General features: G+C 43.2%; 1 protein-coding gene across 1 annotated transcript in view; it reads left to right on the top strand.

Moving 5' to 3' along the window:
* Positions 1-17,297, top strand: part of MX2 (MX dynamin like GTPase 2) — a 37,241-nt gene extending 19,944 nt beyond the window's left edge. The window contains exons 9-15 of the mRNA XM_019962832.2: positions 4,632-4,710; positions 8,658-8,780; positions 9,001-9,142; positions 10,292-10,450; positions 12,040-12,116; positions 13,345-13,599; positions 15,240-17,297. Of these exons, the coding sequence (XP_019818391.1) occupies positions 4,632-4,710; positions 8,658-8,780; positions 9,001-9,142; positions 10,292-10,450; positions 12,040-12,116; positions 13,345-13,599; positions 15,240-15,479 (1,075 nt within the window). The 3' untranslated portion in view covers positions 15,480-17,297. The remainder of the gene's footprint in view (positions 1-4,631; positions 4,711-8,657; positions 8,781-9,000; positions 9,143-10,291; positions 10,451-12,039; positions 12,117-13,344; positions 13,600-15,239) is intronic.
* The last annotated feature ends 9,043 nt before the right edge of the window (positions 17,298-26,340 follow it).

A 26,340-nucleotide genomic window follows, 5' to 3' on the forward strand; every position in this document is an offset into this window, starting at 1 on the left:
CTTGTGTGTGTTTTCTTGGCAAAACTCTATTAGCCTTTGCCCTGCTTCGTTCTGTACTCCAAGACCAAATTTGCCTGTTACTCCAGATGTTTCCTGACTTCCTACCTTTGCATTCCAGTCCCTTATAATGAAAAGGACATCTCTTTTGGGTGTTAGTTCTAGAAGGTCTTGTAGATCTTCATAGAACCATTCAATTTCAGCTACTTCAGCATTACTGGTTGGATTACTGTGATATTGAATCATTTGCCTTGGAAATGAACAGAGATCATTCTGTCGTTTTTGAGATCGCATCCGAGTACTGCATTTCGGACTCTTTTGTTTACTACGATGGCTACTCCATTTCTTCTAAGGGATTCTTTCCCACAGTAGTAGATATAATGGTCATCTGACTTAAATTCACCCATTCCAGTCCATTTTAGTTCGCTGATTCCTAAAATGTCGACATTCACAATTAGCATAACCAACTGTTTTCATTAGTTTGGTATTAAATGCATTGGCTTACTTAAATCATTTTTTCTTGAATTCCGATGATGACACTGATTAAAAATTGAAGTCGAGTATTTCACAGGGCAAGGGTCCCCAACCCCAGGCCATGGACCATTGCAGGTTTGTGGCCTCTTAGGGACTGGGCCACGTAGCAGGAGGTGACTGATGGGCGAGTGAAGCTTCATCTGTATTTACAACTGCTCCCCATTGCTTATGTTACCACCTAAACTCCATCTCCTGTCAGATTAACAGCAGCATTAGGTTTTCATAGAAGCACAAACTCTACTGTCAACTGCTGATGTGAAGGATCTCGGTTTCAAGATCCTTATGAGAATCATCCCAAAACCATTCCCCTCTGTGGAAAAATTGTCTTCCAGGAAACCAGTCCTTTGTGCCAAAAAGGTTGGGAACCACTGTCACAGGGCATAGCACACTTTGGTTTCCCAAAATGTTTTCCCTTGCTCTCTCTTTTGAGTCCCACAAAGTCTTGAAAGACGTTGGGATTTTTTCCACTGAACTGGATACTTTTTTCCTTTCCTTTTATTTAGGAACTTGCTGTTCCTGAACCATGGGGGAGAGGGTAATAAGATATAGTGGTCACTCCCACTTTAAGGAGTGACTGTGGGAAACTGGTGAATTTTTGCAGACCTGGTTTACTACTTACTCTGTGCCTTTGGGAGATGGCTCAACCTCTCTGAGCTTCTGCTTTTTCATCTGCTCAGAACGTCCTGCTACTGCTTCATGGGATTAGGTTTAGGATTAAATAACATGGCACATGCAAATGTTCTGGCCAGCACACCATAAATATCACCTTGGTTCCTTCTTTCTCTCTGCTCTGGCCCTGAATGACAGAAATAGAAGGTTTTCAGAAGTATTGAGGGTTACAGCAGAGAAGACTGCTGCCAAGCAAAGAGAAGATTCTGTAACAATCACACACGTGGTTTTCAACCCTGAGCAAGCAACAGAATTTGTGGGTTATTGTTGTTCAGTCACTCAGTTGTGTCTGACTCTATGTAACACTAAGGACTATAGCATGCCAGACTTCCCTGTCCTTCACTATCTCCCAGAGTTTGCTCAAACTCATGTCCATTGAGTCAGTGATGCCATCCAACCATCTCATCCTCTGTCATCCCCTTCTCCTTTTGCCCTCAATCCTTCCCACCATCAGGGTCTTTTCCAGTGAGTCAGGGGTTCATATCAGGTGGCCAAAGTATTGGAGCTTCAGCTTCAACATCAGTCCTTCCAATGAGTATTCAAGTTTGATTTCCTTTAGGATTGACTAGTTTGGTCTCCTTGCTGTCCAAGGGACTCTCAAGAGTCTTCTCCAGCATCACCATTTGAAAGCTCCAATTCTTCAGTGCTCAGTCTTCCTTATGGTCCAACTCTCACACCCTTACATGACAACTGGAAAAACCACAGCTTTGACTCTACAGATTTTGTTGGCAAAGTCATGTCTCTGCTTTTTAATATGCTGTCTAGATTTGTCATAGTTTTTCTTTCAAGGACCAATTTGTGGGAGAGTTTGTTAAAATTCAGCTAGCTGTGCCATCTGAGTTTCTGAGTTCTAAGGTAGGCCCCCAGACTTTCTAACAAGTTCCCAGACCTTCCTGGTGGCTCAGCAGGTACAGGATCCACCTGCAATGCTATAGACTTGAGAGACTTGAGTTTGACCCCTGGGTCAGGGAGGTCCCCTGGAGGAGAAAAAATGGCAACCTACTCCAGTATTCTTGCCTAGAAATCTCATGGACAGAGGAGCTTGGCAGGCTACAATCCAAAGTGTCTCAAAGAGTCACATGGCAGTGACTAAGCACAAGCACAATTTCCCAGTTGAGGTCAACGTTGCTGGTCCAGGGACCACACTTTGAAAACCCTGTTCAAGGTCTTTGGGAAAGTTAAGGCTTGGATGAAAAAGTGTGCTGAAGTTCTTTGTCACTGAACATCTGCGTTTCAATCCTTGTGTACCCAAGTGCTGGGACTCAGCTCTTTTACAGCAAAGATGCTCGCAGCAGCACTGGAAAAAATGATCCTACTGGGTCCTTTGTGAATTTATGTTAAAGGTAAACACTTTGCAGCCAGACCACCTGGTCTGTGACTCTGGGCAAGCTGCTTAACATTCCTGTGCCTTTGCCTTTCGCTCTCTAAAATTGGTTGTTCAATGATTAAATATTTGTAAAGCCCTTAGAATGGAATAGGCACTTAGTACAGACAATGTAAACATTTTTTAAATTTAATTTTACTATGGAAAGAACATTTAACATGAGGCTCACCCTCCTAACAAATATTTAAGTGCACAATGTGGTGTTGTTAAGTACAGGCACGATATTGTTCGGCAGCTCTCTAGAATGTGTTTATCTTTCGTAACAGAAACTTTTTGCCCTTTGATTAGCATTCTTCATTTCCTCCTCCCCACAACACCTGGAAACCACCATTCCTCTCTCTGATTGCCTGCGTCTGACTGTTTTAGAAAGAGCACATAAATGGAATCATGTAGTATTTGTCTTTCTGTGACTGGTTTATTTCACTTAGCATGACATCTTCAAGGTTAATTCATGTTGTCACATACTGCAAAATTTCCTTCTTGTGAAATGCTGAATTATATCCTATTGCATGTATCTACAATTTTCAATCCATTTATCTTTCCATGAGCATTGAGATTGTTTCTACATCTTGGCTCTTGTGAACAGTGCTACAGTGAACAGAGGAGCCCTAATAAATCTGTGAGATCTTAATTTCAATTCTTTTGAATAAATGCCCAGAAGTGGGATTGCTAGATCATATGGTATTTCCATTTTTAATTTTTTACAGTACTTTATTGCTGCTTTCCATAGAGGCTGCATCATTTTGAGTTCCCATCAACAGTATACTAGTGTTGCAATTTCTCCACATCCTTGCCAACACTTGTCTTGTTTTTTTTTTTTTAATATCATCCCAACTGATATGATGTGATATTTAATTGTGGTTTTGATTTGCATTTCCCAGATAATTAGTGATGCTGATCATCTTTCCATGTGCCTTTTGGCCATTTTTATGTTTTCTTTGAGGAAATCTCTATTCGAGTTTTTTAGCCCATTTTTAAATTGGGTTATTAGGGTTTATTTGGTATTGAATTGTGGAGTTCTGTGCATATTTTGAAAATTAACCCCTTATCAGATACAAGGTTTTGCAAGTGTTTTCTCCCACTTTGTAGGTTGCCTTTTGCTCTGTTGATTGTTCACTTGCAGTACTGGAGTTTTTAGTTGGACATCGTCCTACCAGTCTATTTTTGCTTTTGTTGCCTGTGCTTTTAGTGTCATATTGATGAAATCATTTCCAAGGTCGATATGATGAAGATGATCCCCCATGTTTTCTTCTAGGAGTTTTACAGTTTTGGGTTTTACATTTAAGCCCTTAATCAATTTTCCGTTGACTTTTGTGTCTAGTGTAAGAAGAGGCTCCATTTTGCTGTGGTTATCTAATTTCCCCAACACCATTTGTTCAAGTGGTTATCCTTTTCCTATTGTGTATTCTTGGCACTTTTGCAAGAATCAGTGAACTGCATAGCATGGGTTTGTTTCTGGGCTTGCTATTCTGTCCCATAGGTCTCTGCTGTTACGGTTTAGTCACTAAGTCATGTCCAACTCTTTGCAACCTCATGGACTCTAGTCGGCCAGGCTCCTCTGTCCATGGAATTTTCCAGATGAGAATACTGGACTATATCTGTCTTTATTCTAGCTCCATACTGCTTTCATTACAGTAGCTTTGCAATATAGTTTAAATCAGAAATATGATGTCTCTAGCTTTCTTCTTCTTTTCAAGATTGATACACCTAATCAAGGATAAATATTTGCTATAAGAAATAAAATACTAGTTTGGGCAAGTCACTTAACCTCTATGAAATTGTACTGTTTTGCTTTTCCTGAAAAAATGACTTACCACCTGAGTTTATTGGGACACAAAAAGAAAAAAAAAGTAACCTCTCTAGTACTATGCTTGCCTAGGTGTGATCTTGCTCCTTAATTATCAACTGTCCTCATGTACCACCTGGCTTTTCTGATGGTGTGTGTCGCTCCACGGAACTGAGCTCATCTACCCACTGATAAGGTACAGTACTGGAAAGTGATCCTAAGGGCCCTTCTTAAATTCATGTGTGTTCTGTCTTGTTTCAGAGTTCTTCTGGATGAAGGAAAGGCCACAGTGCCTCTTCTGGCAGAAAGACTTACCACCGAGCTCATCTGGCACATCAATGTGAGTCAGTAGTTTAAGTTGCAAGCTATAAAATAAAATGACAGCCTTGGGTACTTCCCTGGTGGTCCAGTGGTTAAGACTTAACCTTCCAATGCAGGCAATACAGGTTCAACCTCTAGCTAAGATCCCACATGCCTTGTGGCCAATAAACCAAACATAAAAGAGAAGCAATATTGTAACGAATTCAATAAAGACTTTAAAAATGATCCACAGCAAAAAACAAATCTTAAAAAAAAAAAAATGACAGCCTGTCCAGGTCACTTTCTTAGTCATGGGTTGACTAGGATACTCCAGTGAAATGTCCAAACCAGCAGATAAATAAGAACATTCTGAAAACCAAATCACTCCTGGTCAGAGGCTCACAAAAGAGCTTCTGAAACAGAAAAGCAGTAACTGCATAGTGTTGAAATAAAGAGTTGAATCTGTCAATTTGGGGCAAGCAAAGAGAGAAGAAAAATTCTAACACCAGGTTAGCAGTGTAAAAAGGAGTGAATATTGAGTTAGCAAATTTTTAATAGTTTGTTAACAATTCACAATATAAAAATCACTTTCCTTTTAGACTTCCTGATGGAACACTGGTTAAGACTTCACCTTCCATTGCAGGGGTGCAGGTTGGATCCCTTGTCAGGGAACTGAGGCCCCATGTGCTTCAAGGCCAAAAATCCAAAACATAATACAGAAGCAATCTTATAACAAATTCAATAAAGACTTTAAAATGGTTCATCTCAACAAGTCTTTAAACAATAATTTAAAAATATAAATATAAAACATTTTCCTACCTTCAAACTTGTAGGAAATAAATGTTCGGTTTTCAGTGATTCTCAAAATAAGAAAACCACAAAGTTCTCATGATGTCATTGAAGGGGGACTCTGGCTTAGTGCTTATTGAGAAATAGAATATTTATAGCCATCACCATCACCACTGTGGGCTCCAGGACCAGGCACCAGCCACTGCATCTGCATACCCCCATCAAGAGGATGACTTGAGAGTTGGACCATAAAGAAGGCTGAGCACCAAAGAATTGATGCTTTCAAATTGTGGTGCTGGAGAAGACTCTTGAGAGTCCAGTAGACAGCAAGGAGAGCAAATCAGTCAATCCTAAAGGAAATCAAACCTGAATATTCATTGGAAGGACTGAGGCTGAAGCTGAAGCTCCAATACTTTGGCCATCTGATGTGGAAGGCTGGCTCATTGGAAAAGACCCTGATGCTGGAAAAGATTGAAGGCAAGAAGAGAAGGGTGCGACAGAGGGTGAGATGGTTGGATAGCATCACTGACTCAATGGACATGAGTTTGAGCAAACTCTGGGAGATGGTGGAGAACAGGGAGGCCTGGCATGCTGCAGTCTGCGCAGTTGCAAAGAGTCAGACACAACTTATAGACTGAACAACAACAAATCAAGAGGATAATGGCCAGAACATGCAGAGGAAAGAGTGGCAGGTGTCCATACTAAAAATAGTCCTCCTATTAAAAATATTAAACCCACACAAGCTACACAAGGACCCTTTCAAAATAGCCCTCTGAGACCACAGTGGATAATCATTTCTCCTAAACTCTCTGAGTAAGAGAAATACAAGTAAAATGAAGATGCAGAAGAGCAACTCTCAATTAAAAGGCCAAGAGAATGCCCCTGAAAGAACAATGAAAGAGACTTCTTCAGTCTCATAGATGCTGAGTTCAAAAGGGAGATAATGAAAATACTGGAGGAATTAAGAAAGGCCATGGATAGAAATGCAGGTTAGTATAAAAAAAGAACTAAAAACTATAAAGAGGAGCAAAAAAAAAAAAAAAAATTCATTTGCCAAGATGAAAGCTGATCTAAAGACAATAAATAGCAGAATGAATAATGAAGAAGAATAAACAAGTGATCTGGAAGATAGAATAATGGAAATCACTCAGTCAGAACAATAGAGAGAAAGCCAAATGATAAATGGAATATTTGTCATGCTTGCCTGAACCCTTGTACATGAGAAGATGAACCTTGAGAACAGAGGTGGAACCTAAGGGCTGGATCCCAGTCCGTGCTAAATTGCACGTTGCATGGAAACAATGAATTCTTTTGAACCAGAAAACACATATTCAAAATATTTGTTTGTAGAGGGGCAGTATTTCTCAAACTGTGTATGGTGCTTGTGGTAAAGAACGTGCTTGCCAGTGCAGGAGACAGATGTAGGAAATGTGGGCTAGATCCCTGGGTTGGGAAGATTGCCTGGAGGAGGGCACGGCGACCCACTCCAGTATTCTTGCCTGGAGAATTTTTGCCTAACACACAGGCAAAAATGTTACCTAGAAAATTTGTTTAAATTCGTATTCCTGGGCCCTGGCTGAGCTTCTGAGTCAGTAGGTCTGGGGTGGGGCCCATGAATTTGTTTTTCTCAGGTGGTCTTTGGGAACATACTTGGAGAAGTACTGATTCTGGTGAAATCCCTTCAGTTTGCAGCAGAGAATTCTAAAAGAAATAACCCTGTCTAAAAACTATGCTGCTAGTACTAAATCCCTTCAGTTGTGTCCGATTCTTTGTGACCCTATGAACTGTAGCCTGGCAGGTTCCTCTGTCCATGGGATTCTCCAGGTAAGAATACTGGCGTGGGTTTTTGTGCCCTCCTCCAGGGGATCTTCCCAACCCAGGGATCTAACCCACATTTCTTACATCTGTCTCCTGCATTGGCAAGCACTTTCTTTACCACTAACACTACTGGGGAAGCCCGTCTAAAAGCTATATCTCCTATCTAATTGAGAAAAGCATCTTTTTTAAAAAGATGTTGTATTTTGATAATTTTTTTGTAACAGTTCTCAACATTTAAATATTGAACTTAAAATTTTGAATTTCAGTTTTGTACTATTTTAAATTAATTTTAAAATTTATATCAAGACGCAATCATGATCGTTTGAAATACCAGGAAAAAGATTAATACCTTTCTGCCTACAGATACAAACTGTCCAAAGAGAGAGAGGAGAGACCTTATCAACTTCTTGGTACGCTACTCCACAAACTTCCTCTAAATCCCAATAGCTCATTCTGCCTGGCTGACTACACTAACATCCTTCACTCAGATATCTTTACCTGCAGTTTTTACCTGCTCGGGCTGTAAAGGTGTGAGCAGCTGTGAAGTAAAGTCTGCTGCTTACCACCTCAGTGATGATATCAAACAGTTTGTCTCTCTGAGCCTTTTCCTCTCTTGTGAAAAACAGGCAACAAAGTCATGTGCTTTGTACCACAGCGCAGGGCTTCACTAAGATGTAAAGGACTTGGAATGATGCTCAACCCAAAGACAACCCTCCTCGGTGCCCTCTCCATCGTTCCTGCTCCTCCACTTTGTTAAATTGTCATCGCAACATTGACTGCTTTGGACCTTTGCCAGCCGACACCAACACATAGGCATAACCTCTTCCAAAGCACCGTTTATCAGTTTATAACACTCAAATGTTATAGGGAACATTTCACTAAGGAAACCTTCCATTATATTCAAAGGTACTTGTTATCTCAATGAAAGCTCTGAGTCAAACAAACAAAAAACCCCAAACTGGCCACCACCGATCCCCTCCCCACTCTGGTCACATGACAGAGCTGCAGAATTCTCAACACCAGATTGTTCAAGCATTGCATCCCGAGTCCTCCTTGAGTTCTTAGCAGGAGTCGCGCTCAACAAGAGTCACAGGATAATAGAAGCTGAATGCTTTCAAACGGGATTCTGCCCATACACCTAAGATACCCGTCAGCTAATTTCAGCAAGCGGCAGCATTTCCTTGTTTGCTCTTATCAGGGAAGATCCCCTGGAGAAGGAAATGGCAATACACTCCAGTGTTCTTGCCTGGGAAATCCCAGAGACGCCTGGCGGGCTACAGTCCCTGGGGTCACAAAAGAGTCAGATAGGACTTAGCGACTTAAAAACAAAACAAGTTCATCACGCTGCAGCCTTTCATTGCTTGCTCTTGTTTTGTTCAGAAATCGCTCCCCTTGTTAGAAAACCAAATAAAGGAGAAGCACCAGAGGGCGACAGAGGAGCTGCAGCAATATGGGGACGACATTCCCAGCGATGAAGGGGATAAAATGTTCTTCCTCATTGAGGTGGGGATTACCCAGGACTCCCTGTTGCTCTGCCCTCCTTGTTTCTCATGAGGTGGTGGGTGTGGGGAGGGGGTAGGGGGTGGGGGATGTATGAGGTGGGTGGTGGGTCATCTCACCCCCTTGGAGCCCCAGCCCCCACCCCACCATGCACGGCTGATCCAGATCCCTGCTCTTTAATATAATTACAGCACAGATTGATGATTTTATCTCATCTTTTCAGAAAATTAAGGTATTTAATGAGGACATTGGAAAGTTAATAGAAGGAGAAGAAATTGTAATGGAGACAGAGTCTCGCTTATGTAACAAAATCAGAGAGGAGTTTACAAGCTGGATACTCATACTTACCACCAATATCGAAAAAGGTAAGTCCTGGGACAGGGCTTCCCCAAAAGCAACATCACGTTTACCAAGACCAGAAGCAACTTCTGGCACATAAAAATTGTGCAAAGAGCCGACTGTGCCCATACTAGGGACCTCTTAGTATCTATAACAGCTTCCCAGCCATTCTTGTGGAGCACGGCCCTTGCCAATTCAATAGTAGACCATTCCACCACCTACTTCCAACTATCTCCTTGCTTCTGTGTTTTGAGGCTCGGCAGTTTCTCTTACCCTGTCTCTTTCCTCCTCTTTACCCCCATTCCGAGATCAGCAAGGTTTATGCTTTGACAACAAACTCCTTACTTCCTCTGGCAGAGTTCCAACTTCTATCTGCTCCAGCCCAAAGGCCAATAGGGTGTGTGCCTGTGTGGTGTTGTAGTGTGTGTATGTGTGTGTATCTTTGCTTTGACACTTTAAAATCCATATTTATTTATTTATGTTTGGCAGCACTGGGCCTTCATTGCTGCACACACGCTTTCTCTAGGTGCAGAGAGTAGGGGCTTCTTTTGTTGTGGAGTACAGACTCTAGGACACTCGGGCTTCAGTCATTGCTGCATGTGGGCTCAGCAGTTGTGATTCATGGGCCCTAGGGCGTGGGCTCAGTGATTGCGGTGCATGGGCTTAGTTGTCTTGCAGCATGTGGGGTCTACCTGGACCAGGGATGGAACTAGTGTCCCCTGCATTGCAAGGTGGGTTCTTAACCACTGATCCACTGAGGAAGCTCTGTTTTGACATTGAATAAAAGCAGCACTATCCCTTCCATGGTAAGAGCCTTCCAGCTACATGTAGCCTTGGAAGAAGAGCTGTAAGGGCCACAAGAATTTTTTGTTTCTATTTTCATTTAATTAATCAGATTTTTTTCCTACCAATTATAAACACTCAGCTTCTCTCCTGGCATGATGACTCTCAACTGAAACACAATGGAGTATAAAAAGATTTTTGTTTCTTAACAGTCAATATTTCTCAAACTGGCATTATCAGGCCACAGATAATTATTTTCATGATGAAAAGAAACTCTATTTAGAAACATTGCCATAGGATTCGTTGGGTAAGCAAGACTTGAAAAAAATCCCTATCTTTAAACTGTCTGTGAAATTATTAGAATTTATCCTGGTGGTTTGTTTTCATTGCAGTTAAAAGTATCCTTAACGAAGAAGTCTCAAAATATGAAAAGAAGTATCGAGGCAAAGAACTTCTTGGATTTGTCAATTACAAGACATTTGAGACTGTCGTGAAGCATTACCTGGGGCAGCTGATAGACCCAGCACTCAAGATGCTCCAGAAGGCCATGGGTGAGGAACTCTCATAAAAAAAAACTTTCAGATTGTTACGCTTGTACCTCCCATAGGTCTCAGTGCTTGGAGGGAGAGATTGGAATGGAAGTATCAAACACAGCCTGCAGATGTTTGTCCATTTAGCGGGAGGGGGAGAGTGTTGTCAAGGCTGTATATTGTCACCCTGCTTATTTAACCTATATGAAGACTATATCATGTGAAATGCCAGGCTGGATGAAGCACAAGCCGGAGTCAAGATTGCTGGGAGAAATATCAATAACCTCACATACACAGATGACACCACCTTTATGGCAGAAAGTGAAGAACTAAAGAGCCTCTTCATGAAAGTAAAAGAGGAGAGTGAAAAAGTTGCCTTAAAACTCAACACTCAAAACACTAAGATCATGGCATCTGGTCCCATCATTTTATGGCAAATAGATAGGGAAACAATGGAAACAGTGACAGACTTTATTTTGGGGGGCTCCAAAATCACTGCAGATGGTGACTGCAGCCTTGAAATTAAAAGATGCTTGCTCCTTGGAAGAAAAGTTATGACCAACCTAGACAGTGTATAAAAAGCAGAGACATTATTTTACTAACAAAAGTCTGTCTAGTCAAAGCTATGGTTTTTCCAGTAGTCACGTATGGATGTGAGAGTTGGACTATAAAGAAAGCTGAGTGCTGAAGAATTGAAGCTTTTGAACTGTGGTGTTGGAGAAGACTTTTGAGAGTCCTTGGACTGAAAGAGATCCAACCAGTCAATCCTAAAGGAAATCAGTCCTGTATATTCATTGGAAGGACTGATACTATAGCTGAAACTCCAATATTTTGGCCACCTGATGCAAAGAATGGACTCATTGGAAAAGACCCTGATGCTGGGAAAGATTGAAGGCAAGAGGAGAAGAGGACAACAGAGGATGAGATGGTTGGATGGCATCACTGACTTGATGGACATGAGTTTGAGCAGACTCTGGGAGTTAGTGATGGACAGGGATGCCTGGTGTACTGTAGTCCATGGGGTCGCAGAGTTGGACATGACTAAGTGACTGAACTGAACTGAACTGAGAGTGTGTATGAGCTTTATGTACCTCTTACCTAAGCCTGGATGACACAGTGTGTGGAATAATTAGCTGCTAACCCTGCAGAAAGGGGCTCCCAAGTGGCACTAGTGGTAAAGAGTAAGCTTGCCAATGCAGGAGACACAGATGTCGTGGGTTTGATCCCTGGGTCAGGAAGATCCCCTGGAAGAGGAAATGACAACGCACTCCTATTCTGACCTGGAGAATCCCATGGACAGAAGAGCCTGGAAGGCTACCATCCATGGAGTTGCAAAAGAGTTGGACATGACTGAGTGACTAAACAACAGCGGCAATCCTGCCGAGAATGCACACCCAGGAAAGGACCAGAAGTTGACAGGATCTGCTTAGGATGGGGGTGGATTTGGTGTCTCCATGGTATTATGTGCCATCCCGCCTTCTCTCTTGGTCTGTAATCTGAGGAGCTCAGCACCAGAATGGGGCCAGTGTATCATGATTTATCCTCCTGTGTCTTTAACCCATTTCATTCCTGCTTGCATTTTGCTGATGTTTCGTTCTTTCCTTGATCAGAAATTGTCTGGCAAACTTTCAAGGACACAGCCAAAAAGCATTTTGCTGAATTTTGCAATCTGCATCAAACAGTCCAGGTAAGCTCCCGCAGTTTGCTTGCTTATAGTCTGCCCGCCAGTGCAGGAGACGTGGGTTTGATCCCTGCCTGGGAAGATCCTCTGGAGAAGGAAATGGCAACCCACTCCAGTATTCTTACCTGCTGCAAGCATAGGCTGTTCTGGGGCCAGGAAAGTTCAAAGGCCTCTGATCCCTGTAGCATCCTGGAATGAACAGAGGTCTGGGTGAGGGATGAACAGAGGTCTGGGTGCAGCTTCCTGGCTCCCAGCCAGCCACTTCCCTCCACCATCTGTACCTTCTTCTCCTGAGTCTGATCAGAAGCCAGGATCTTGTGTCCTTCCATAAAACTCCTCTTGGAAGTGACGCACAGTCCATTTCTGCTCTCAGGCGCCCAATCTGCAAGGAGAGTGAGTTGTCACATACGTATTTGTGGCCACATACATTCCAACAAAGAACCTGCCCTTGTGAAGCTCTCACTTTCTCTCTTCTCGCAAACTGTTGTCTCTGCCTTCAGTGCACAAAAATCCCTTTGAAACTCAAAAGTCAACCTGTAACCCAGTTCCACCAAGTCACCTCTCCCTTTCCTGGGATGCCCTTGCCCATGTGCATGACTCAGGAGTCGCAGGATTTCTGGGAAGCACAGAGATGGAGCTGTTATCCCATGGTGCTCATTAGTACTGCATGCATTCTTGAATGCTTCGATTCAAGCCAACAACAGAGACAAGAGTGATGGGCTTGAACCTGTGGACTAAACCGTAACTGAGGAAGCAGAAAGGCAGTAACGTGCGAGGAAACAGGTTGGGGCCAAGAGAAAGAACAGACAGGTGCTCGCTTCAGCAGCGTATATACTGACAAACACACAACAGGCAGGAGAGAGGGTGAGCATGGCATGTGCAAGGCGGGGAGCCACAAGAGGCAACAGGTGAGGACACAGCAGAGGGCAAAGTGGGAGCTTCTGAAAATTGCTCGAAAAGTCTCACACCTTCGTTGACCTTGGATTATTTTTAATTCAGTGTTCGACGGTACTGTAATAATAGTAAAGTATTATAATAAGTAATAATAGTACGGTATTATAATAAGTAATAATAGTACAGTATTATAATAAGTGATAATAGTACGGTATTATAATAAGTAATAATAGTATGGTATAATACGGTACTATAGTAATAGTAATAATACTTCCTAAGCTGTTTAAACAGCAGGGGAAGAAAAGGGAAGGTAATGTATTTCTCTTCCTTATTCCACCAGAACAAGATCGAAGACATAAAAACAAAACAAATGGCAGAAGCAGCAAATCTGATCCAACTTCAGTTCAGGATGGAGAAGCTGGTTTTTTGTCAAGACCAGATTTACGGCGTGGTTCTGAACAAAGTCCGAGAAGATATTTTTAATTCCATGGGAAAGGCTTCAGAGACGCCTCAGTCGAAGCAGCCCTTTTTAAATGATCAATCTTCGATTTCCTCCATCGTTGAGATTGGGGTCCACCTGAACGCATATTTCATGGTGAGCATGTAGGGATACAAGTCAGTGTGCTGTGGTCCCTACCGAGCAGAAAGCAGGTATCCTGGTGGACAGCTGCTTAGCTGAGCAAAGAACAGGGCACTGCTGCGTACAAAGCCCTTTAGGCTGTGAAAACCTACTCATATATCATCTCATCATAGTTTTACAGTAACACTGAAAGGGAAAGAGTTAGTTGCTCAGTCATGTCCGACTCTTTTAGACCCCATGGACTATAGCCCTCCAGGCTCCTCTGTCCATGGAATTCTCCAGGCAAGAATACTAGAGTGTGTAGCCATTCCTATCTCCAGGGGATCTTCCCCACCCCAGGACTGAACCCTGGTCTCCCGCATTGCAGGCAGATTCTTTACCATCTGAGCCACCAGGGACAGTAACCCTAATAAGACACTTTTAATTAATTTGCCCCAAATCAGATTTTTCATCTTAGCAGAACATGTACTCAAAATTGAAGAAGGCAATGGCACCCCACTCCAGTACTCTTGCCTGGAAAATCCCATGGACAGAGGAGCCTGGTAGTCTACAGTCCATAGGGTCGCTAAGAGTCAGACACGACTGATCGACTTCACTTTCACTTTTCACTTTCATGCATTGGAGAAGGAAATGGCAGCCCGCTCCAGTGTTCTTGCCTGGAGAATCCCAGGGATGGGGAGCCTGGTGGGCTGCTGTATATGGGGTTGCACAGAGTCTGACATGACCGAAGTGACTTAGCAGCAGCAGCAGCAGTACTCAAAATTAATTCCAACTCCAAAGTTCATTATATTTTATTCTCTGCATAAATTCCAAAATTACTATGATCAGAATACAGCCAAACATAAGCACTAACTTTACTGGCTATGTTTTAGCTTTCCTGCATGTTCTCAGAGGGTACCCAGAGTGCCTCAAACTCAAACTAAGTCCCACAAAGTGGAAGTGAAAAAGCCTGTCCCTAAATTTTGCGGTCCAGTTGACTTCATGGTTTCTAAGGCTTCATCCATTGATTAAAGTATTAGGGTGCATGGAAAAGAAGGTAGCTTTTTATTTTAGTTGAATTTTTATTTATTTATTTGGTTGCATGGAATCTTAGTTGTGACATATGGGATCTAGTTCCCTGACCAGGGATCGAACCCAGGTTCCCTGCATTGGGAATGCAGAGTCTTAGCCACTGGACTACTAAGGAAGTCCAAGAAGGTAGCTTTTAAACTACCCAACTCCTGAAACCCTTTCTTGATTAGGATAGAAAGTAGAGTGACCCAGATGTGGGGTCCAGCTGTCAGGCAAACTGGAGATGCTGATGAAACGAGTGAATGAAATAAGCATTGAAATATGTCCCGATCATCTCCCAGAAGGGACCTGGGGTTCACTGCCAGGAGGTCTCTCCAGGGAGGAAAGTGGAAGTGAGGAGGAGATCCCTTCCAGGAAGACTGGGATGTCCAGAAGGTGGCTGGTTCTGCTGGCCTTCAGGTGGATCTTAGTGTCAGAGGGAATACCTGAGTAGTGAAAATGAGGCAACCCAAATAGATCCTTCCCTTGGTTGGTACTGACCACTGGAGTGGAGGTGGACAGGACCCCAGGACTTAGCATGCATCCAAGGAACTTCTCTCTGCAACCATAGACCCCTCCAGCTGACCTCTTACCCCTTCTTCCAGGAAACCAGCAAACGTCTCGCCAATCAGATCCCATTCATCATTCAGTATTTTATGCTCCAAGAGAATGGCGATAAGGTCCAGAAAGCCATGATGCAGCTACTACAGGACACACAGCACTATTCCTGGCTGCTTCAAGAACAGAGTGATACAGCTACCAAGAGGAAATTCCTGAAGGAGAAGATTTTTCGGCTGACTCAGGCACAGCAAGCTCTCTACGAATTCCCCCATTTCAAGGGGTAAATGCCAAAGCAACAGCAGTACTTCTGGGTTTTGCTTATGTGCATGATCATTAAGGGAGGTGGTCCAGGAATTGGCCTCTTGTGTGGGGCCAGACCTCTCTGCTGCTGTCTGCATCTATCTCTGCTGTACTGCACTCAGAACAAGAGTTTATATCTGAAGTCCTGAGCCGCTCAGAGCTGTCACCTCCTCCAGGAGGTCTTCCCGGTCCTCTGTGAAGAGGGGTCTCTCCAGTCCTTGGGCCCCATAGCTCCCAGTTACAATATTCTTAAATACTACCGCCATTCTTTGTTCACTTGTCACCCCTCCCCATTAGATTAGGAGACCTCAGAGAGGTAAGGTCAGTTCTTATTCTTTTGTATTTCCAGAATCTTGCGTGGCCTCTGGCACATAGTAGTTCACTTAATAAATATCTCATTGAACAAATGAATGATGGGGATTACCTGAGGCTGTGGCTTAAATCCAGTTTGGTTGTTTGGAATGGTGTCCCTTGGCTGGTCCTTTTCTTATAAATTCAGTCGTACCACCTGCTTCCCATCATTTGCTGTGATGGTGTTTCCCAGCCCCCCTAGAGGAAACCAGCTGAGTGATACCATTTTTAATTTAGTTTCTCTGAATGCAGTGAGCTCCATTGCTGTATTAAGTCTTAAAGAGAAATTTAATAATGAAAAACATTTTTTAAAAAAATATAGAGCTTCACAACAGTGGTCATCTCTAGATCGGGGGATTATGGATAATTTTATTTTCTCCCTCGAACTAAGCTAATGACTTCACAGCAATTTTAGGAGAGTTAAGTGAAACCATTTTTACAAACTGTGTGTCCCAAAGCAGGTGTTCAAAACTGCCAGCAATTTTTCCCTCTAATTTTTCTTTACCTCTAGGTCTACAGAGAAGTCCTCAGCTCTAAGACTCTTCCAGTCAATTCTTACATTTAGTTCTTTGATATTTTGACAATTTTTGTATATCATGTTAGATAAGCATCCTTTTGCATATGGATATCCAGTTTTCCTAGCACCATTTTTTTTAATGACTGTTCTTTCCCTATTGATCTTAGTTCCCTTGTCAAAAATCATTTGACCATATATGCAAGGACTTGTTTCTGGGCTTTCTGTTCTATTCCATTGGTCTATATGACTGTCTTTATGACATTACTATACTGTTTTGATAATTGTAGACTTGTAAGTTTTGAAATCAGGAACTCTGAGTCCTCCAGCTTTGTCCTTTTTTCCCATGAGTTTTGGCTGTTCAGGTTTCCTTGAAATTCCATATGAATTTTAGGATGAGTTGTCCTATTTTTGCCAAAAGAAAAGGTCATTGGGATTTTGATAGAAATTGTAATGAATCCATAGATTGCTTTGGGTAGTGCTTGCATCTTAACAATATTAAGTCTTTCAATCCGTGAACATAGGATGTCTTTCCATTTATTTGTGTCTTCTTTAATTTCTTTAAGCAATATTTTATAGTTTTCTGTGTACAAGTTTTTCAGTCCCTTAGTTACCAAGTATTTTGGTCTTCTTGTAAATGGAATTGTTAATTTCCTTTTCAAATCATTCACTGCTAATTTACATACATGTAAATTTACATATATCATTTTTATGTGTTGATTTTATATCTTGCTACTTTGTTGAATTCATTCTTAGTTACAATAGTTTTGTGGTATATTTATGGTTTTTCTAATACACACAAGGTCATATCATCTGTGAAGCAAAATCATTTTGATTCTTCATTTCTGACTTGGATGCCTTTTATTTCCATAAATTGCCTAACTACTCTGTCTAGAACTTCCAATACTATGTTAAATAAAAGTGGTACAAGTGGGAATCCATGTCTTACAAATTTACTCTGATTTTAAAGAAGTGTAATATCAAAATTGAAGATTATGAGAAAATTTAAAAGACAAGCATTGGTCTCAGTTTAGGTATCATACTTTTCTTATTTTTGGCTTTCCCTCCTCATTTTATGAATTGGGTCACAGGTACAAATAGTAGCAGAACTAAAGAAAAGAAAAGAATCAAATCCCTTCACAGTATAAATGCAGTTGTGAACAATAGAATCTAAGAAAAATGAAATCTGATGTTATCATTTGTGTCATAACTTGTATAGTCAAAGCTGCCCCTAAATACTTGGTACATTTCACACATGTGTACACATGCATTCACACCTGTGTGCACATGCACACAGCCTCAACCAAGCCTTCTCACTTACCACCTCAGGACTGACCCCAAAACTTAGGTGCGAGGCATCTGGGGAAGATGCTCAGTATCAGGTGTGTAGGTTTCCGGGGACTCCAACACAAGGCACCACGACCTGGGGGGCTTAAAACAACAGAAGTTCGTTCTCTCACAGTTCTGGACGCCAGGAGTCTGAAATCCAGGTGTGGGCAAGGTTGGTTCCTTCTGGAGGCATTCTTAGTCCACAAGGACAAGCAAACTTACTCATTTACAGCTGGTGGTAGCAAGCGGGTCAGCCACGGTTGCTTACATTTTGGCAGAAACTCAAGGACAGGCAGAGGAGTGGGAAAGCTTAATAGTGGGGTCGGCCGGGGGCGGGGGGGGGGGGGGGGGGGGGGAGGGGCGGAAATGAAGGCTCAGATTGCACTGAGAAGCTGCTCCAAAGAGAAAACAGAGAAGCCAGGATATTTATGAACATTTTTTGCTAGGAAAAACATGTGTGTGTGTGCAGGCTCCATCATGTCCAACTCTTTGCAACTCCCTGGACTGTAGCCCATCAGGCTTCTCTGTCCATGGGATTTCCCAGGCAAGAGTACTGGAGTGGGTAGCCATTTCCTCCTCCAGGGGATCTTCCTGACCCAGGGATCAAACCCGGCTCTCCTACATTGGCAGACAGATTCTTTACTGCCTGAGACACCACAGAAGCCCAAGAAAAACATGTGGTCAAGCAGAAAATGATTACTGCTGGTCACAAAGAACAGATATCTCAAGTTAATGATTTCAGTGCTTTTCTAAATAGGAGAAGATGCAAGAATCTGGGGCCATTGAAACTTTTCCTTAGTGTACATCTTCATGATTGGTATCTAAGGGCTGGTGTATCTAAGCACAGAGTGCTCCTTGTTTTTTCCCCCTCCTGTGTTCCCCTCAGGTGCACTGTGAGTGGGCAACTGTGGTGCCCAATGGCTTGATCCTTGTAGAACTGGAATGTCAGGCAACAATTCTTTTTCTTTACAGTCTTAAGTTAAAAGTGGGGACAAAAAAGTGAGACTTTATTGGTAGGGACAGAGTAAAAGGAAGAAGGAGGTGATTAAATAGTTAATCCCACTAGGGATTGTAAGTAAAGAAAAAGTATGGGAGACCCTTGTAAGTGAATGATCACTCAAGATAGTGCTCAAGTGGTTTTCGAAACCTCAAAACCAAGCAGGCTTGCTTAGCAACAAAACCATGCAACAGAAACATGAAACATGCCCCCAAACAAAAATACAATGGTGGCATGAGACTCACATCCTGCCCAGTGAGCTCAGTAAGTTAATAATTCCTAGGATACCATCCTCTGCACTGCTGCTGCTGCTGCTAAGTTACTGCAGTCGTGTCCAACTCTGTGCGACCCCATAGACGGCAGCCCACCAGGCTCCCCCGTCCCTGGGATTCTCCAGGCAAGAACACTGGAGTGGGTTGCCCTTTTCTTCTCCAATGCATGAAAGTGAAAAGTGAAAGTGAAGTCGCTCAGTCGTGTCTGACTCTTAGCAACCCCATGGACTGCAGCCTTCCAGGCTCCTCTGTCCATGGGATTTTCCAGGCAAGAGTACTGGAGTGGGGTGCCATTGCTTTCTCCAATATATATATATATATATATATATATATATATATATATATATATATATATATATATGGAAAAGGTGACATTATACTAAAACCTAAGCTGATTTTCTATTTTTAGCATATGTTACCACCTTTTTGCTCATTTCTGTTGAACATGACAGTCCAGAATTGACCGTGTAGGCACAAGAAAACTCGCCTGCCTGAAGTGGAGCTGATGATGGAAGTGTGACGTCTATTCAAGAAAGAGGAAGAAAGTGGTCTTTTTCCCCTCCCCGCTTTTCCTTTGATTATAAAACTGGATCCCACTAATTTCTTGAGGTGCAACACCCTCTTGCCTGCCTGCTTATAAGTCACATAAACTTCATATTCTAATAAATCACTTCATATCTATCACACTACCTCTTGCTGAATTCTTTCCTGTGCTCAGACATAAAGGACTTGGAGGCCCCAGAAATGCCATCTGGTGGTTACATAATAACCGAATTGAAACTGTGCACCCCGTTCCTCCTCTGCCCATGGAATTCTCCAGGCAAGAATACTGGAGTGGGTTGCCACTCCCTTCTCCAGGGGATCTTCCTGACCCTGGGATGGAACCTGGGTCTCCCACATTGCAGCCGGATTCTTTACCATGTGAGTCACCCGGGAAGCCCCACACAGAAACCAGTGATAAATGGATTCGTTCCTGCCATATCAGTAAACAGTGATGTCACAGTGATCAGTGACTGCAGCCACAGCTGATGGTGAGTCGGTATCCCCGAGGGAACTCAGGATGGAAAAGAATATCTGCCACCTAGCAACCATCAGACTACAGCTACACCCTAATTGAGCCCTGAGGAAACAGTATGTGAAAACAAAGAATCCTGGCCTCAGATAGGTGAGGTGCATATCAAAGGAATAAGATTTCAGTGAGCCCAAACTCTTGCATCTTCCCATACTTGGAAAAGTGCTCAACTCCTTAACTTGAGACACCTAGTTTTCTTTTAGCAGCAGTAATCTTTTGATGCTCCAAGTACCTGTTTGCTGCAAAAACTTCTACTCATCCTGGCTCCCCCCATTGCCTCCTCAGAGCAGTTCTCTCGGGTTTACTTGAGATCCTGCCTCCCGGGCTTGAAGTCCTAAAAATCCCTGCTGAATAAAATGTAACTCTCAACTTTTAGGTTCTAAATAATTTTTTAGTCAATGTATGCAACCCAGATGTGCCTGTGCAGAATGCCAATGACCTCAGCTTTTTCCTCCATCTCCATCACCTTTCCCCAACTCTAAGACCACCCTGCTTACCCCATAAATATTCCAACTCCCTCATATTCTGGGAGGTGGATCTGAGACTTGTTCTCTCTTCCGCACTCTTGGCTGCTTTGTGAATAAACTCTTTCTCTGCTGCAAACAGACCTGGTTTGGTAACAAATCCCTGGTCATTTGAAGCTAATTGTTCCAGGAGTTACTGTTTGACGTCCCAGACTATTGGAAACAGCGATCTGACTTCCTACAAATTGGCCTGAGACAGGCTGGCTTCCTTGGTTGGCTACCGCAAAAAATGGATTGGTTTCCTAGACAAGTCGCTCCAGCCTAAAGGTCAGATTTTTCACATGTGGTCTGACCATTCACTGTATGTTAAGCCTCTGACAGCTTACAGAGAAGGGAAGGAGGTGAGGAAGTAAAGTAAAAGAAGTCCTGTAAAATATCTCCTGGTTTCACCAGTCTTGGGGAGGGGTAGGTTAATTTCTTCTTTCCTGCAGCCATTCAGAGATGGGTAGGTCCGGGTGTCTCCCTGTGAAATGAACAAAAGCAGTTATATTTAACATCCAGGCAGAGGGGCAGGGTTCCCTGAGATCTTGCGCGGCCTTCCTTTCTCCTCTGCCCTTGGACACTGTAGACCTGCTCCTACAGGTGAAATCTGCTTTGATCAAAATCTGGTGATCTGCCTACGCTTGAATATGATCCCTCCTGAAGCTGATTCCAGCCTCTCTACCCCCACACTGAATTAATTTTTGGAGACAGATTTGGATGAAGTAGAAAAGAACAGCTTTATTGATTTGCCAGGCAAAGGGGGCCACAATAAGCTAATGCCTTCAAAACTGTGTGTCCCAACTTGAAGAGGGTAGTGAGAAGTTTTAGGGTAATGGTTCAAAGAGGACATGGTCAGCTTGTGGACATTCTTCTCATTGGTTGGTGATGAATCAACCTCTGAGGTCTATGCACTTATGGGCAACATACCACTAATTTCTCCCACCTGGCAAGAGTTTCAGTATCTGCAGAACAGCTCAAAGATATTGTTTTATACGTCCCTTGATGGGGAACCAGGACCCTGGTCCAAGGCTGTACTACTGCCTCTCAACTGTTTCTCCCTTGTCTCAGCATCACCTCCCTTCCCTAATCGGCAACTGCTGGAACTCAGGAAGGGAGGCTGAATGAAGCCTATTTTCTGTAATCAAGAAATGGGGGACACAGAAAGGCTTTTGTGCTCAGCAACCCCACAAGATCCTGCTCAGTATCACTCTCTCCCCTCCCTTCCCTTGAGATTCCATATTGGGGGGGAGGTGGGGTGGGGAAGGAATATTCTCCCCAATCAATGGTGCAGTGATAATATAACAGACAAAATCTGACTCCATGTTGGATGTGTTTCTTTTACTTTGACCTCTGCTTTTCATTGCTTTTGTTCTGTCTATAGCTATGTTGTCATTGTTTAGTCTCTAAGTTGTGTCCAACTCTTTGTGACCTCATGGACTGTATCCCACCAGGCTCCTCTGTTCGTGGCACTTTCCAGGCAAGAATTCCGGGGTAGGTTGCCATTTCTTTCTCCAGGGGATCTTGCTGACCCAGGGACTGAACCCGAGTCTTCTGCATTGCACGCAGGTTCTTTACTGCAGAGCCACCTGGCAAGTCCGTAACGGCCTGCCTTGGGGACCGTGCCCCTCTACCTTAATGTTAAACAAAACTGCCTTTGTTCAGCTCACAAGGAGACACCCTGACCTGCCCACCTCTGAATGGCTGCAGCAAAGAAGAAATTAACACAACTGCTCCCCAAGACTGTGAAACCAGGAGATGTTTTACAAGACTTGTGGCCTTTTTATTTCACTTCCTCACCTCCTCCCCCTCTCTGTTCTATAAAAGAAATTAGCATCCAGACCCCCGAAAGATGGTCCTCTAGAACTCTACTTCACCATCTTCCTGGAAGGCTAACTCTTTGATAAAGTCACTATTCTTTGTGATAGCTTACAGCGAATGGTGCCCAGCTCGTGGTATCTAAAGGAGAAAATTTCTCTCCGGGGCCAAAGACACAGTCTCAGTCACTCAGAGCTTCGTGCAGCATATGTTTTATTAAAGTGAAAGGATAGAGAAAGCTTTTGACATAGACATCAGAAAGAGGTAGAAAGAGTACCCCTTTTTTTGAGGTTAAACGGAGCTTTATACATTTTTCAGTTGGCTACTAAGAATAGGTAAAAGAATACTTCAAGGTTGCAAAACTTTTGCCAGACCTCTTTCTCACAACATATATCTTAGATACTATCACCATAAGATTAGCCAAGGAGAATAGGCTCCGGGCACTGTGTCTTCAAGCAAGAAAGCAGTGATATGGGAAAACAGACTCCAAGGCAAGATTTGTTAAAATTATAATCATTAACGTGGAGCCTAAGAAAAGCATTTTCCACCAGTAAGATATATTGTGATATATCATTAACTCTGGCCTTAAAACCAATTTTCAGACAAGATATATTGCTGCAATACAGAGCTTTAAGAAAAGTATGTCCTTGAGCAAGATGTATTGTTGCTTAAAGGGCCCATGTGACTAAGGCAAAACAATGTGAAAAAAAAAAAAAAAAAAAAAGAATGTTTGCCTCCTCCTCCTTAAGGGGCCTTGGACTCTCTTATCAACCTGCCTAACTGTGAACTTCCTGATGTTCAAGCTGGTTTTAGAAAAGGCAGAGGAACCAGAGATCAAATTGCCAACATCCGCTGGATCATGGAAAAAGTAAGAGAGTTCCAGAAAAACATCTATTTCTGCTTTATTGACTATGCCAAAGCCTTTGACTGTGTGGATCACAAGAAACTGTGGAAAATTCTGAAAGAGATGGGAATACTAGACCACCTGACCTGCCTCTTGAGAAATCTGTATGCAGGTCAGGAAGCAACAGTTAGAACTGGACAGGGAACAACAGATTGGTTCCAAATCGGGGAAGGAGTACGTCAAGGCTGTATATTGTCACCCTGCTTATTTAACTTTTATGCAGAGTACATCATGAGAAATTGAGAAATGCTCAACTGGAAGAAACATAAGCTGGAATAAAGATTGCCGGGAGAAATATCAATAACCTCAGATATGCAGATGATACCACCCTTATGGCAGAAAGTGAAGAGGAACTCAAAAGCCTCTTGATGAAAGTGAAAGTGGAGAGTGAAACATTGGCTTATAGCTCAACATTCGGAAAACGAAGATCATGGCATCTGGTCCCATCACTTCATGGGAAATAGATGGGGAAACAGTGGAAACAATGTCAGACTTTATTTTTCTGGGCTCCAAAATCACTGCAGATGGTGACTGCAGCCATGAAATTAAAAGACGCTTACTCCTTGGAAGGAAAGTTCTGACCAACCTAGATAGCATATTAAAAAGCAGAGACACTACTTTGCCAACAAAGGTCTGTCTAGTCAAGGCTATGATTTTTCCAGTGGTCATGTATGGATGTGAGAGTTGGACTGTGAAGAAGGCTGAGCACCAAAGAATTGATGCTTTTGAACCATGGTGTTGGAGAAGACTCTTGAGAGTCCCTTGGACTGCAAGGAGATCCAACCAGTCTATTCTGAAGGAGATCAGCCCTGGGATTTCTTTGGAAGGAATGATACTAAAGCTGAAACTCCAGTACTTTGGCCACCTCATGCGAAGAGTTGACTCATTGGAAAAGACTCTGATGCTGGGAGGGATTGGGGGCAGGAGGAGAAGGGGACGACAGAGGATGAGATGGCTGGATGGCATCACTGACTCGATAGACGTGAGTCTGAGTGAACTCCGGGAGTTGGTGATAGACAGGGAGGCCTGGCATGCTGTGATTCATGGGGTCGCAAAGGGTTGGACACGACTGAGCGACTGAAATGAACTGAACTGAAGCTTTAACTCTCTCACTTGCCTCAACACCTCGTCTCCCAAATTATTGGTCTGCTGTGTAGTGAGCACAGCAAGCTTGGACTTAGTAGCTATAAGACAAAGGACTATCCATAAGAGGGTATCTACAGGTAGGATAAACAAATTTGGATTGTCCATCTTGTTTCTTCTCCTTGAGGTCCTAAAATGCCCCCTTTGTCATGCATCGGTTCAGTTCAGTTCAGTCGCTCAGTCGTGTCCGACCGACTCTTTGAGACCCCATGAATTGCAGCACGCCAGCCCTCCCTGTCCATCACCAACTCCCGGAGTTCACTCAGACTCACGTCCATCGAGTCAGTGATGCCATCCAACCATCTCATCTTCTGTCGTCCCCTTCTCCTCCTGCCCCCAATCCCTCCCAGCATCAGAGTCTTTTCCAATGAGTCAACTCTTCGCATGAGGTGGCCAAAGTACTGGAGTTTCAGCTTTAGCATCATTCCTTCCAAAGAAATCCCAGGGCTGGTCTCCTTCAGAATAGACTGGTTGGATCTCCTTGCAGTCCAAGGGACTCTCAAGAGTCTTCTCCAACACCACAGTTCAAAAGCATCAATTCTTGGGTGCTCAGCTTTCTTCACAGTCCAACTCTCACATCCATACATGACCACAGGAAAAACCATAGCCTTGACTAGATGGACCTTTGTTGGCAAAGTAATGTCTCTGCTTTTAAATATGCATAGTGACATGGTATAATGGTTATTATATTTTTACATAACAAATTACTCCAAATTTTAGCCCTGAAATTTCCTCATCATTTCTTGACTCAGGAATTCACATGAGCCTCAGACTGGTGCCTCTGGCCCAGGGTCTTTCCTGAAGTTTCAGTCCAGCTGTGGGCCAGTCAGCTGCACTTGAGGCAGGAGATAGATGGGTTCCAGGTCAGACATTTGAAGATGAAGTTCCAATACCCTGACCACTTGATGTGAAGAGCCGACTCATTGGAAAAGACCCTGATGCTAGGAAAGCTTGAAGGCAGGAGGAGAAGTGGATGATGAGGATGAGATGGTTGGATGGCATCACCAACTCAATGGACATGAGTTTGACCAAACTCTGGAAGATGGTGAAGGACAGGGAAACCTAGTGTGCTTCAGTCCATGGGGTCACAAAGAGTCAGACATGACTTAGCAACTGAACAACAATAGGTTAGACATTTACAGACAGAAATAACTTCCAGATAGAAATAATAACAGGAACAAGGTAAATAGCTGGCTTTGCCTCTAGATAGACAATTAAGATTAACAGTAATGGCATTGGCAAGAGCCCTGTCCAGATAAGAGACAAAGACCACATATTTCTCATCCTCAAGGTCAAGGTGACCTTCTTGACTGCACATGCACAGGAAGGCTCCTTGGGGGGTCAAAAACGGAGGGAGTTGGCACCCTCCCTACAGGTAGTGATGTCAACCTACCTGGGGGCCTCTTAGCTGTAATCCAACTTGGCTAAGAGATGTGTGCACACATGGGAGGTTCCCGAGATATACCAAATACAGCCACAGAACCAGGTAAAGCAAGATGATTGGCCAGAGGAAACCTGGAAGAAATGCCCCATGTAAGTAATTCAAACTACCGCAAGGGCGTGACTCTGAGCCCACCCATGTGTGTCTATTCACACCTACTCTTTTTTTCTCCTAATAAACACTTTACTTGTTTTACTCTTTGTGGAAATTTATTTCTACACAGCTAGTGGGCTGGAGCCTTATCACCAGCCACTGGCCCCGGTGGCCTAATGGCTAGGATTCAGTGCTTTCACTGCCGGGGCCTGACCTCACTCTGGCTAGGGAAGCCAAGCCTGCTGCAAGCCGCTGCAGGCCAAGGCCACCCCAGATCAAGTCCGTTTCTCTGAGCTCCATTTCCCTGTTTGATTTATTTTTGCAATCTTCCAGATCGTATGTGTAGACAAATTAGCCCAACGCCTGACGTGGTCACTCCACAGATGCTCCATACCCAAGAGATGGCAA

This window comes from Bos indicus, chromosome 1 (genome assembly GCF_029378745.1).
Source record: "Bos indicus isolate NIAB-ARS_2022 breed Sahiwal x Tharparkar chromosome 1, NIAB-ARS_B.indTharparkar_mat_pri_1.0, whole genome shotgun sequence".
Classification (NCBI taxonomy): domain Eukaryota; kingdom Metazoa; phylum Chordata; class Mammalia; order Artiodactyla; family Bovidae; genus Bos; species Bos indicus.